This window comes from Hippoglossus stenolepis, chromosome 6, assembly GCF_022539355.2.
Source record: "Hippoglossus stenolepis isolate QCI-W04-F060 chromosome 6, HSTE1.2, whole genome shotgun sequence".
Taxonomy (NCBI): domain Eukaryota; kingdom Metazoa; phylum Chordata; class Actinopteri; order Pleuronectiformes; family Pleuronectidae; genus Hippoglossus; species Hippoglossus stenolepis.
Window position 1 is genome coordinate 3,420,641 of NC_061488.1, and position 13,168 is coordinate 3,433,808.

A 13,168-nucleotide genomic window follows, 5' to 3' on the forward strand; every position below is an offset into this window, starting at 1 on the left:
TTAAGTGATGCTCTTATGTGCAATTAGAGCAAATCGGGAATAAAGTGAAAGGAGCCACCGCTAGAGGAATTAAATCTCCCGTTCTGTTTGCTTAAGGCCGTGATTAACTCTGGATAAACGCAGGTAAAGAGACGATGGCACCAGAGCCTCTGATTGACCGTGTCATTAGGAAATCTCTTCATTATCAGATCAACAGTCTGATCAGTGCTGGATGAAGCGTACAAGTTTCTATACTTTCATTTCAATAGATATTAACACTCAAAACGTATCACTCGTTCTTCAGAAAACCGTTTCTGATATATCATCGTATTTCTGTACACTGTGTCGTTAACACCTCTGACAGGTTGTAACCGGTAGATTAATCTATGTTCATTAGAGTCGTGAGACCACAAATGAAAAGAGTAATTATAAGAAGGAAACGTTTTCCGATAAAAATCTGCGTTGGTGTTTTTGACATTTCTCTAATCTATTGTTCAATAAAATATTTAATTCCTCGACTCAACTGTAATTATTGTTTAAATGAAAGAACCTGAGACGTTACTACGGGAAATGTCAGCTTGTTCTAATTGCTAACGACACAGATGAAGGGATAAAGGATGAAATTTTAATATGAAAAGTTACCATAGCTGTTACAAACATGCAGTAGAAATATACACAAATCGAATACAACTGGTGTACAAATAGAATTTGACAATGTACCAGTGTCGATTACCTCACCTTTAAGTACAATACTCGAGTATAATACTTAGTTACACTCCGTTACTCAGGGTATTTCTGGCTTTGTTGTGAGCAGAGTCGCTAAATTAACACAGAGCAGCTAAATGTTCTGTCCCTGATTTATTCAAGGTTTGCACTTTGTAGCGCGGCGACTTTCCTGTTCGGTCCCTCGGGTGGAATTGGACCCTGAGTGATTCCTAATCAGTGTTAATCCACTTACGTTCGTCAGCTACACATGCTCCGGTTGCTGCTCCGGGAGGAATTGATTTATCATCCATCCAGGGGCAAATTCTATCTGCTTTAAAAGTGAATTCTGCTTTTTGCTGCTCCGCACTTTACATTATCTCACATCTGTGTTTTCATCAGTGGCCCAGCATCATGGTGGATTCACATTTCCTTTGTGTGTGTGTGCGGTTGCTGTTGTTGTGTCTTTGCGTTTAGTCATTTATCAAATTCGGATCCTGTTCATAGCACCAGAACATAACATGGCACCCGGTGACCTTTTCCTCTGCAAAACAGCCCCAGACAAAGAACACGTTTTGTGTTGCGGTGTTTCAGCCGCACCTCGCTGAGCCCTCGGTGCCGTCACCTCCACCGACGTCGCCATCGACCCGCAGGATAATTCACCGCCTGCAGCGCTGCAATCGGTTTTGTGAGCTCATTGGTTCCCCTCGCATGCTTGCACCAGGTGAAGCCCGAAAACAAATGCCTGCTGCCGCTCTGCGCCTCGACTGGTGCAAGCATGCACACGTTAATGGTTGCAAACCATATGTGTCAGTCCCAGCAGGGACCATGCAGAGAGCTGGACCATGTGTATTCATGGCCTGTGGAGGTCTTTGTGTGCTTCTCTTCAGACCCTGGAGTCAGGTCAAGACCCTCATTACTCTGGACCACACGGGAACCTGCCTCTCTTCCCTCTCTCGTCTCATGTTTGCCCTGATAACATTTCCTGCAGTCCGCTGGGACACACTCTGTTGTGGCTATTTGCATTTCTAATAAGGAAGAACTAGTGGATTCTGTCCTCGTCCTGACACCAGTTACACGCACCTCGACACTTCTGCTGTGTTTACAATCTTTTAGCCTCGTTCCTTCTGTTTTAATGCATTCCCAAACGGCATACAGATGTGGACCACTTCAGGCAATGATGTGAAACTTCTGGCCGTATTGTGGCCTGGACAAAATGCTCTAGGCAAGGTGGAATCTGGATGCCAACCTGAAGGGGCCCATGTGATAAATGGTGAATATGGCCCGAATAGCACAAAGCAAATGGCGGATCGCCCAAGAAGCATCATCCCAATGCCGTATGTGGGCCAGTTGTGTGGAATGTTTTATATTTGTATTATCAAGATCCGCCTTCCCGACATCAAAACAGATTTCAACCTAAACGGATGAGACAGGAACACAGAAGAGATGATTCGATGCAGTTTATCCATCAGTGCGTCACGGACAATATGTAACACGGCATTAAAAGAGGCATCGAGACGAAAACAGACAAGAGGAGACGCGCTGCAAGTAGGTCCCTGACAAGGAGAAACAGCACGGAGCAAAGTGAAGAATCAGCCAACGTCACTGACAACGTTAACAACACCGACGATGAAGCACAGCAACAAAACATTCCCCAGCCCCCTTAGCAAAATGAAAAATACTTCATTCAACACGTTGTGCACATTATGATTATTAATGCTCATACATCTTTTGTGGCTTTAACCACTGTTTTGAGGTTATTGTTCTTTATTTTATTTAGTCAAATATCCTTGTCTTGGCACAGACACAGTTGGTAGAAATGTTCAGAAGGTCAGAGGGAAATCTGACCTTCTGAGTACATTTCAGAGGTTGTACTTTTATACTTTTAGTGTAGTAAAGAGGTTGAATTTACTTCTACTTCTACTCGAGTATCTGTACTTCTTCTTGAGTAACGAATGTGTGTACTTGTGCCACATCTGGTTGTAGCTTAGAATGAGGTGAAGGAGAGTTTATAGTCTAATTCTCCTCATTGATCTGTCTCTGCTGCTGCAGAGGTTTGTCGTTCAGAGAACTCAGCTCAGATCCTGTGTCGTACACGAATCGGTGTTTGTGAATACTGACAACAAACCCCCCCTTTTTCCCACCAAACAGCAGACAGACGTAGTTAGTGACCTGCTGGTGAACACAGTGCAGCGTTTAGCTGTTTAAGGAGCCGGATATTTCCCTCAGGAGTCGAACCAGAGCCACAGGAAGAGTGGAAATTGGACTCGTATTTATCAGGTGGACAGAAACACGACTGAGGAGGAATTCTAATGTTGCCTCGTGTTCTCACTGATATTTAATCTAGTACTTCTTTTGTTGTATGTAAATGTTGATGCATGTTTACCTGACAAATAGTAGAATAGCTTGTCACGAAAAGGGAAAAGGAGAAATAGGTCTTCGGTGAGAATTTGCCGGTGCTCTGTTTACACGTCTTGCCCCGAAGCGGCGAAAAAATAATCAATTAATCGTGCTTCAGGAAGTCTGCGTTTGAAATGTTGACCTTTCATTACAGCTCGGTAATTACCCAGATTGATGTGATTTGCAGGGATATGTGTGTAGCATGTTTTATGTGTATGAGCTTGACTCTACCAGGCTTTTAATTACTGTGCTGCTATATACTGTATTTGTATAACGAGGACACACAGTTAAATATACCATCTGTCCACGTTTTATTCAAAAATAAGCCACTTGTAACTTTAAAATCTTGACTGTTCTTATATTAAATCTCCCTTTATGCATGAATAGAAGGTAATTTAGGACGGAAGGTTATATTCCTCGCACCTCACTGTATTGCCAGTGTTGCATTTTGCAGGATACGAAGAAAAGTAATCGTTGTTGTTCCCAAGATGTAAAAAAATTAAATGTACACAAACGTTCGTGGCTATTTACGCGCTTATGCCCGGGAGTTCGACGTGCATCGTAACGTCGCCCAGAAAAAGTCCAGCGTCTATAACCTCAAAATAAAGAAGAAGAAATAAGCGTGTTCACGTGTGTGTCACGTTATCTTCTGCAGTCATTTGACCTGAAAGAGCAAGAAAAGCCAGATGTTAGCAGATGTTTTGAAAAGCGGGAAAGAGGCTTTTCTGTCCCATTAAGCTCGTAAATACTGACGCTCGTTTGGCTCATCAGCGCTTCACCTTCCGCTGAGGCATCACTTTCCCTCCGCTTACAGCCGTCAGGACCTTGTCGAGCCGCCGTCAGCCGATTGTCACGCTGCTCGCCTCTTAAAAAACCGACCTGTCACGCGGTATTAATATTTAAAGGATATTGTTGTTTCTGCTGTTTGCAGCAGCTACAGCACAAGGAGCGGCCGGCGGATCGGGGTCCATCTGTCTCTTTGATATTAGACGTGTTCTCTTCTTTGCTCTCATTTGATTTAAATTGTCAAAGAAATGAAAGGATGTGCTGCCGGTCAGAATCAGAGTAATCCTCTTAGCGGGATGTGCTGTTGGACGTGTTCAGACAGAACTCGGGATTTTTACAGGAGCTGATCTTTGACGCCAGTGACACAATTTCCTTACACCAGTTATTCTTTCGTTCTGCAGCATGTTCATATAAACAAATCTTATTTCACGATGTGTAAAATACCATGTTTAAGATTTGGTTAGGTTTACGAAAACATTGCGTTCTGGGTTCCAATGTTTTTGTTGAGGTTTGAGTTTTCACATCGTGGTTACAGTAAAAAAAAAAAAGGTGCAGAGAATTATCCACTCCACTCAGCTTGGTTGAACTTTAGGGTTTCAGCTCGTTCTGTTTCTGTCTGGTCAGTGAGCGTGCTCCTTGGATTCACCCCCTCGCCGCGCTCGTGGTGTCATTAGCAGCCGTTTGCAGCGCAGAGTCCACTGTCATTACCTGCTCAGCAGCCACCAGCAGACAGATGCAGTTAGAGAGCAGCTGCTGAGCGGTGCCGGAGCAGTTAGCAGCTAAATAGACGGATATTTCCCTCTGGACTTTCCCGGAGACCAAAGACAGAGCTAAAAGAGAAGAATGAATTTAGATTCGCTAGATGGACACAAAAAATGACCAGAAATGAATGATGTTGCTAACAAGTACACGATATGAAAAGGAGATCGTATTAAAGATAATAGCTTTATTTTAAATAGCATCTTTCAGAATGGTGATTACAAAGTGTTTCTGAAAGAGGACAAACTAAAACAAGAATAAAACGCATCAAAGACAAGTCGTGTAAAATCAAAGACACCAGAATAACAATACAGCTTCATTTAGAAGTTATGGCAAAAGAAAAGGATAAAATAAGTTATAGCAAAACAAAATATATACACATCATTATTGTGTTTTCAACTAGTTTTCGCTGTGGTTCAGAATCAGTCAATGAAAAGCCTGTGTTGAACATTTTCCTCCTCTGCTACTTCCATCCTTATCACTACAGCCACTAGAGGGCGGCGTCACTGGGACCTACGTCCTTTTCTTCACAAGATGGTCTGAAAACCTTGGAGGTGTCCTGATGGCTTAGGAGATAAAATATGAATCAAGGACAAGCCAATGTATTGTAGCATCACACAAGAGTTTTAAAATACATTATGCATGAGTATTTCAGTTTAATGCATTATGCAAAAAAAAACCCCGAAACCACCGTGTTCCCCTGATTAATCTGTGCATGTTATCCATGAACACGCTTCCTAGGATCACAATCACGAAACTGCACCATTTCACACATGTACGCAGCAGCTTCCAACGCAATTAATTTCTATTTCTTTTGTCACAGTTGCACATCTAATTGATTTCAAGGTGGCTCCTGCAGTTGGGAGCCTCTGGTCAGAGGAGCGTCCTCTGCGGACCACAGGCTGTTGAGGAGCTGATGCTAATCTAGAGAGAGGGAAGACTGAGGGGGTTGCACTTTCTTCCCCCACCCCTCCATCTCTCCTCCCTCCCTCTCTCTCTCTCTCTCTCGCTCTCTCTGTTGAAGATGGTACTGATTGTGGTGCAATATGTCGCATGACCACAGTCAGAGCTGCAGTCTGTGGCGTGCTTATTAAATCAGTGGTGTGTGCCACTTGAAGCGTGGATGTGCACATGTGTTCATCACAGCAGCTCGCCGCCCTGCTCTCCTCACAGAGAACAAAGCAGAAAGAGCTTGTATGTGTTGCTCATCAAAAAACACACACACACACACACACACACAGACACACACACACACACAGATGAAGATGAAGAGTCTCTTTTGATCCCACATGACGCATTTGCCTAATCCCATTCCATGTAGAAATAGAACAACTCTTTGAACGTGTTATCTGGACATCTATTCACAGAACAGCTTTGATATGTATGAGGAGCATCAATATTCATGCACCTTAAACTTGTGCATGTTTCCCTTTCTTTTTTGCTGCATTGCCCGTGTTTTTAGGGAGCAAGTAAATATTCCCATTGCAGGGTTGTTGTTTTTTTGTTTTTTAATATCTCTTGCTTTCTCTCCCCCTTCACAGCATGCTGGCTCTCAACAATGCTTTTCCGCAACAGAAGTTGAAGTGGCTCGCGGGTGTTTCAGCACAAGGCTATTGAGCTTGTTTGACTGTTCGCTGGGCTGAGTGAGGGATCTGCCCCCTAGACATTTGCACTACAGCATCCTGCTGACTTGCCTGCTTGCTCACACTGCCATAGAAACAGGGTTCCCGAGCGCAGTGGAGCCTCATTCTGTGCAGGAGCAGGCAAGGGAGAGGATCGGAGAGAGAGGGTGAGTGGGGGGGAGAGAGAGAGAGAGAAAAGAGAGGAGACACAGAGCGAGGGGAGAAGTGTGTGTGTGTGTGTGTGTGGGAGAGAGAGAGAGAGAGAGAGAGAGAGAGAGAGAGAGAGTGAGAGATCAAGAGAGGAAAAAGTGAGAGACTCTGACACTGGTGAGTACAAAGCTGTCACAGCACATAGAATCAGTTGTTGTAAAATCTGACGGTTTTCGAGCCTCTTTTCTTTTGGCTTCTTTGTTTGCGTTTGTCGATTGATTTCTCTCCATCCCCCCCCCCCGGCTTGGGAAACAGGTTGCAGGTTGTCAGTTGGCTGGGGAAGAGGGGTGGGGGGTTGTGAGAGGCTCTCGGATGCGGAGGACGGATGCAGAGCAGCCCTGGCTCTTTTATTTGTTAATCAGTCATCGCTGGGGATGTGTTTTTACTTTTGACTAATCCACACTGATGTAAAACTACTTCTCCGGCTCTGTTCGGTAGCTTCTCTCCGACTGTATCATACTCCTCTCTATCATTTATGAAGCAGCGTGTTAATATTTGATTAGACTGGATGTCTGCAGCTGCACTTTCCGTCTCTATCTTACACACCTCTGCCCATTACACTGCTGTGAGCACCCCTGGTATCTCGTCCACATATTGACTCGTCCTGTTCCACAGCTTTTATCCATTATTGAAGAGAAGTGATCTGGTTCACCTGTTCGTCGGAGGTGAGGAGCTGCATAGTGCAAAATGTTAAGTCAGGTCACTGCTTTGGGTGCATGTGCGTGTTTTTCTATTTATGCCTCTTGTCTGCTTCTGTTTGCTTGTGTCACTTTTCCTTCCCTGCTCCTCGCCCTCGCTGGGTTTGATCAACGCGCATCCTGACACTTTGATGAAACGCCAGGGCTGTGGGGCTAATGGGGGGAGAGATACAGCAGGACACCCCCCCCCCTGCCTCGTGTCAGCCTGGGTGTGTGTGTGTGTGAGGGGCGGGGGAGGATTGTGTTATTCTGATGGTCATCTGCCACGTTGTCACTCAGGATTTAAAGTACAAACCGTCGCGTGAAATCATCAAAAAGTATCTTAAGGATTTAGATTTACAACCTTTACAACCGAGCCGAGCGTTAATCCTGTGTATGTTTATCTCTGCGGTTCACTTGGATCCCCCGACTCCCTCCACCTGTTCCTACAGTGCAGTTATTTTATTATTCCCCCCCCCCCTCCACCAGTAGCAGCAGCAGCTTTGGGAGAAGGCTGAATTTAACAAATCTAGCCTTATCAGCTTTCTGCTGCCTCCTGCCATGACTGGACCCCAGTGGCCCTTCCCTGGCAGCCTGTGTGTGTGTGTGTGTGTGTGTGTGCGTTTGTGATTGTGGCTCTGCTCTGGACATGTGCAGATATAAAGTACATGGGTACAAAGCGCATGTGACCAAGTGCATGCATCCATGTGTGTGTGTGTGTGTGTTTGTGTGTGCAGTGGGCTGCGTTGACATGATTGTGTGTGATCAGAATAGCCACAGGGGTGGTCTTTCCTTTTCTTTGAGAGTGGATTCAGGGATTGTGGCATTTTGTCTTCTCCCCTCTCTTCTGCGACATGTCTTATGACTTCTTGTTAAAATGTCACTCACTAAAGCCGGCCTGTAAAACGTCCCCATGTGGGGAGCTTAGCGTGCGAGCAATAGTGCAGAGCGGTGTGATAAACCCAGGTAAAGCACACAGCTCTGGATGCACTGGGGGGGGAGGATGGGGGAGATAACGCTGAGCTCGCTGACGGACACTTCCAGCTTCAATTTGTTTCAGTGTGATATAAAATTGGGCCTGCGTTTTGACAGCGCCGCGGCCTGGATCAATAAACCAGGCCGTCAAAGAGCCGAAACAATATTGCTCTTGTAAACGACGGGATCCTGCAAGACAGACAATGATTGCACTTGTTAAGCAGAGACACAAGAAGCTAATAGAGAGGAGGAGATTTGTGCGTTTGTGATGCGGCTGAGTGTTGCATCTCCGAGGGAAACACTCTGCAGGGCGAAGCTGCCACTGAAACATAAATGGCTGCAAAGACTGGTGCTGATAGCCGGATCCATTATGGTAAAACACCCAGATCTGTTAAGCTCTGCAGCCGGAAAATCCCTAAACACATTTCTCATCCACCGATCTCTGTGAGATTAGACTCTAGATCTGCTTCCTCCTGAGACACAATTCATCTACAAATAAAATAAAACAAACAGATGATGGATGCAAACACACTTTGCTAAATGCTGCACTCGCAGGATGCTTCTCACAAAAAGGGGCAGATCCAGGGGGTTTGGCTGTGGTTTACTCGTGGCTCAGATCTGGTGAACAAGCGCCATCATTTCCCTCAGATTATAGGTCAGATGTTGGATATGTGGGATGTGGGACAGATCTGGGCCAAGACAAATTTGCTATGGAACAACTTTTTCAAATCTATTCATTGATGTGTGGTACAGAGCTAAACATGGAATGACTTAAAGGTTCAGTGTGTAAGATTTAGGTTAAAAGGATCTATTGGCAGAAATTGAATATAAAATAATACTAGTGATGTGTTTCATCTAAATTGTACAAATTGTTGTTTTCTTTACCATAGAATGGGCCTTTTATATTTAAATACTTTATATTTAAATACTTTATATTTACATCAGGAGCGAGTCCTCTCTACGGAGGCCGCCATGTTTTTTACAGGAGCCCAGACTGGACAAAGTAAGAACAATGTTTGGAAGGGGAGGGTGAGGTGAGGGGTGTTCAGCTGCAACATGACACTTCACCACTAGATGTCTCTAAATTCTACACACCGAACCTTTAAATGTGCACCTGACTGAAGCAGGAATTGTTCATGGATGTTATCATTAGCCACATGTAAATTTAGGACCCTTTATGGCCCCTGATTCTCAAAAATCCAAGATCCTCCACTGCCTTTCTTAGATATTCATCTGTCGTTGAGGGCGTCCTGATCAAGCTTCTTGGTCGTGACACCAAACTCCACAATTAATTATTTAGTCAATAGTCACGTAACTTTGAGGAACAAACTTTGAGGCTCTCTGAAAACAAAGCACTGAACTTGTGGCCCATCATTGCAGGTGTAACATTCACCAAACACTTCTTTAAAATAATCTTGAACCCTGTTAACAAGTTACCAATAAACACATTAGTGAGGACGTTGTTCCACGATGACACTTTCCATCTAAACTCATAGGAAAATAAATTGAATAAAAAAAGTACCATGTAATCCACGAGAGTCTGGAGCGGCAGTGAGCTTAAAAGCCTTTATTTCATTACGACCTCGGGTGCTTCTGACTGAATCTCACGTTGCAGCTGCAGTCAACAGCAAAGCTTTCACGCGACCTCGTGCTGCGGCTGAACGCTGTGATCTCTTCCCAAACACCACCAGCAAAGATAAAAAAACAAAACACCCCAGAGGCACGCTTCCCTCTCACTGTTTTTCGTCCGGTACAGGTGAATATAAATTTAGGTTTTTTATTTCAAACGGGGCCGGTGTTTTGAAGAAAAGTCGATAAGGACAGTTTCTGCTGCGGAGGTTTGCACCAGTAGCTTTTTTCGCTTTTGTGGCAGTAGTATATCTTTACAAAATCACACGGCATCCGTCAGCGGTTAATCAATTGTTTCTCTTTGAATGTGAAATAGCTCAAGAGTCATTTCTGGGGGATTAACGTCACCCAAACACCGATTAACCACTAAAACCATTTACCTGTTTTAATACTGTGTGTCCACGACGAGGAGGAGCCGCTGGGATGCATCTGCATTAGACAAATCGATAATCATTCATCAAGCTCCGATGGATTGATACACGGAGGAGATATAAGTGGATTCAGCAGCCGAGCCCTCGCGGGTTCTGGGCACAGCCGACTCGGTTCCTCTTGATGAAACGCTTTGTGCTCGTCGTTTCTCTTGTTATCAGCTGAGCCGTAATGCATCATGAGGCCGATGGCTTCCGGGTCCCAAATGTCAGGCCTCGGTTTATTCAGCAGAGTCAGTGATGAATGCATCATTTCCTCTTGCTGACCTGTTGTTTGCCGACATCATTCAGGGCCCCGGGGCCGGAGGTCAGGCCGAACCAAGGTCCTGCAACCCCCCCCTCCCCCCTGTCCCAAAGAAAACTGATGTGGTGACATTTATATTTTCTTACTTTGAGGGGTTTTGTGTTAGCATAATTTGACGTGTCCTTGAGAGTAAAGATGTGATTAAGCCTGAGACAAATATCACTAACAGTTTTAGAAGATATGCAGACACAGACTCAGGGAAATCGAAAAACTCCAAAAGAAAACACCAGGGAACATGGCAGCAGCAGAGCAGGAGTAAACCGAGCAGAACAGACAGAGAAGAGTGAGGCGCTCAGAGAGGAAATACACGATGGAGATGAGTGAACGCAGGTGGATCCCATCGGGGCGGGGCAGCCAATCATATCAGAGGGGAAAGCAGACAAACAGAAGATAAGAACTACAAAGTAAAACGGGAAATACTATGTTCAAAGTCCAAACAAAAACCCAGTACAGCAGAGAATAAAGTGCACAAAGTCATTCAAAAGTCCCGTACAGAGGTAGTTTCCTTCAGAAACCCCAGATGAGAAGACTGACGCCACTCTAGTATCTGTATTTTAAATATAAAGTAAGTTACAGGTGGTTAGCTTCACTTATCTTATCTTAGCTCAAGCTCTGTCCAAAAGCAACAATAACTCAAAAGCTATTGGATGAGTTATGTTTTCATGTCATCATATAACAAATGAAAACTCAACTCTAACTTGCACTCAGTTTGGTCCATGTCCTGTCTGCTAACATGGAGGAGGCGGGGTTCATGAGCTTTACTGCATGATCATGATGATTTGTCCTCACTTGTTACTATTCTCTACCGGGGGCTGAACCAGTCCGACTGTCTTGTCTCCGCTATTCAAGCCTTAAACGTTTTTTCCCGTTGCTCTCAGAGGCTAATTCATCATCACACGACATCCGATGGGCTCTGAGATAGATACTGGGGAGCTGTCATGTCGTCCATCTTTATATGCAGCCTATGGTCTGTACGGTAAATAAGAAGCTACAACTGATAAAGGCTTAAACGTAAAGACCCTGAACTGGGGGAACTGGCTAACCTGTCTCTCTTTAAATGCAGCGTCCAAGAATTTTCTTCTGCATGTCCAACTATTCCTTTTAAATTCTACTTCTCAACACAGCCAAACAACACATATAATTATTATATGATTTACACATATTGATTGCGCCGCTTTGCCTTTTAAACGAAGTGGATAAAATATGAATCGCCCTCACAGCCCCTGGTAAACAATCAAACATTTTAATGGGCTCTTAAGAAGGTGCCAAAACATATTAACGTTTCTATTATGTTTCTCCCACATATGTTTCCCTGAACCTAATCAGCGGCGTTAAGAAGCCGCATAGCCTCGTCCCACTCGGGCATCACTCACAGCCCCCCCCTCGCACACATGACAGGGCAAGCTGCACGTCGTATTTATTCATCACGAGCAACAATGCAGTGTTTCACGGCAATGAAACATTTTCTGACGGGAGCAGAAGCTTTCACGGTGCAATACCACGGGCTCATAACATCTGCCTGTAATGGATGTAGCACATCCATTTAAAATCCCTGGTGGTTGCAAATTACTGAGACTGAAAATGAGCTTAAGCTATTTTTACTGGTGCCAGATTGCGGCCCTGTTAGTTTTATTGTGATAATTCTGGAAATGAATGCATCCACGCGGCGGCGCGGGGCCCGGATCGATAAAGGTCCTCAAGCATCGTGCTGTCGTAAATTGTCAGCGTTTATTATTTGATCATGAGGGTCCACCTGCTGCCCTGGTTCTCATGAGCTCCTGTATTCTAACTCCGGCAGGTTTACGACATCCTTTTGCTCCAGATCTCGTATAAAACAAATCATACTACTTCATAATGGATATAATATTTATAGCTCTCTGTACAGTAAAAATTCATTAGTTACAGTGTGATGAGTTGAGTCTCGGAGACAAGGCCCGGGGAGGATGATGGATCGGGCGGGATGCAGACGAAACCGCAGGTCACGTGGTCGTTACCTCGGTGACTCGGGCTGCCGAGGAGACGAGGGGCGATGGCGAGGAGACGCGAGATCAGACGCTCATAGCACCTATGGAGAGGGATCTCTGTCTGTCACTGCTGAGGGTGAAATAATCCAAACTACACGTGACGCTCGGAGGAAGGATTAGAAGACTGAAGTCTCGCCGGCTGCAGATCTGTGAGAAAACGAACAAGGTGTCAATGAAAAGCTTCAGAGGGACGAGATCCGGCAATCGTAGAGTTGTCGTTATAACATATGATGGTTGACCTCATGGTGATGTAATGATGACAATCCTACCATTTGTTGTGCGTCATTTGTCGTCCAGTGTGCGGGGGTGGGGGAGAAGTGCGAGGAGAGGTCAGATGCTCCCCCAACTGCTCATTGGACGGTCGGATGAATTTCTTGGTCGGCCGTCTTCAGTCCTCCCTCACAGTTGAAGTCTAGTCACGAGTCGATTCCCCGACCTCAGCCCTGTTTTCTGTCAGTGTGAGCAGTGAGGTCGTGTCAGACAGTCGGACGACACAGTGCGATGACACATAAATCCTGAGCTCTGGCTTCACATTTCAGACGAATGGAATTCAACAGTAACATTTCTGAAGTCGCTCAGTGCCGGCCCGGCTTTGAGGAGAGAATAAATAAATAAAAAAAGCAGGAACCGACTCGGTAAAGTCTGATGTCCTCTGGCAGGTTGTTCCACAGTC

General features: G+C 44.9%; 1 protein-coding gene across 1 annotated transcript in view; it reads left to right on the plus strand.

Annotated features, from left to right (window-relative positions):
- Positions 1-6,520: 6,520 nt before the first annotated feature.
- syt6a (synaptotagmin VIa) overlaps positions 6,521-13,168 on the plus strand; it is a gene marked incomplete at its 5' end in the record, with an annotated part of 35,492 nt that continues 28,844 nt past the window's right edge. The window contains one exon of the mRNA XM_047340141.1: positions 6,521-6,575. Within this exon, the coding sequence (XP_047196097.1) occupies positions 6,521-6,575 (55 nt within the window). The remainder of the gene's footprint in view (positions 6,576-13,168) is intronic.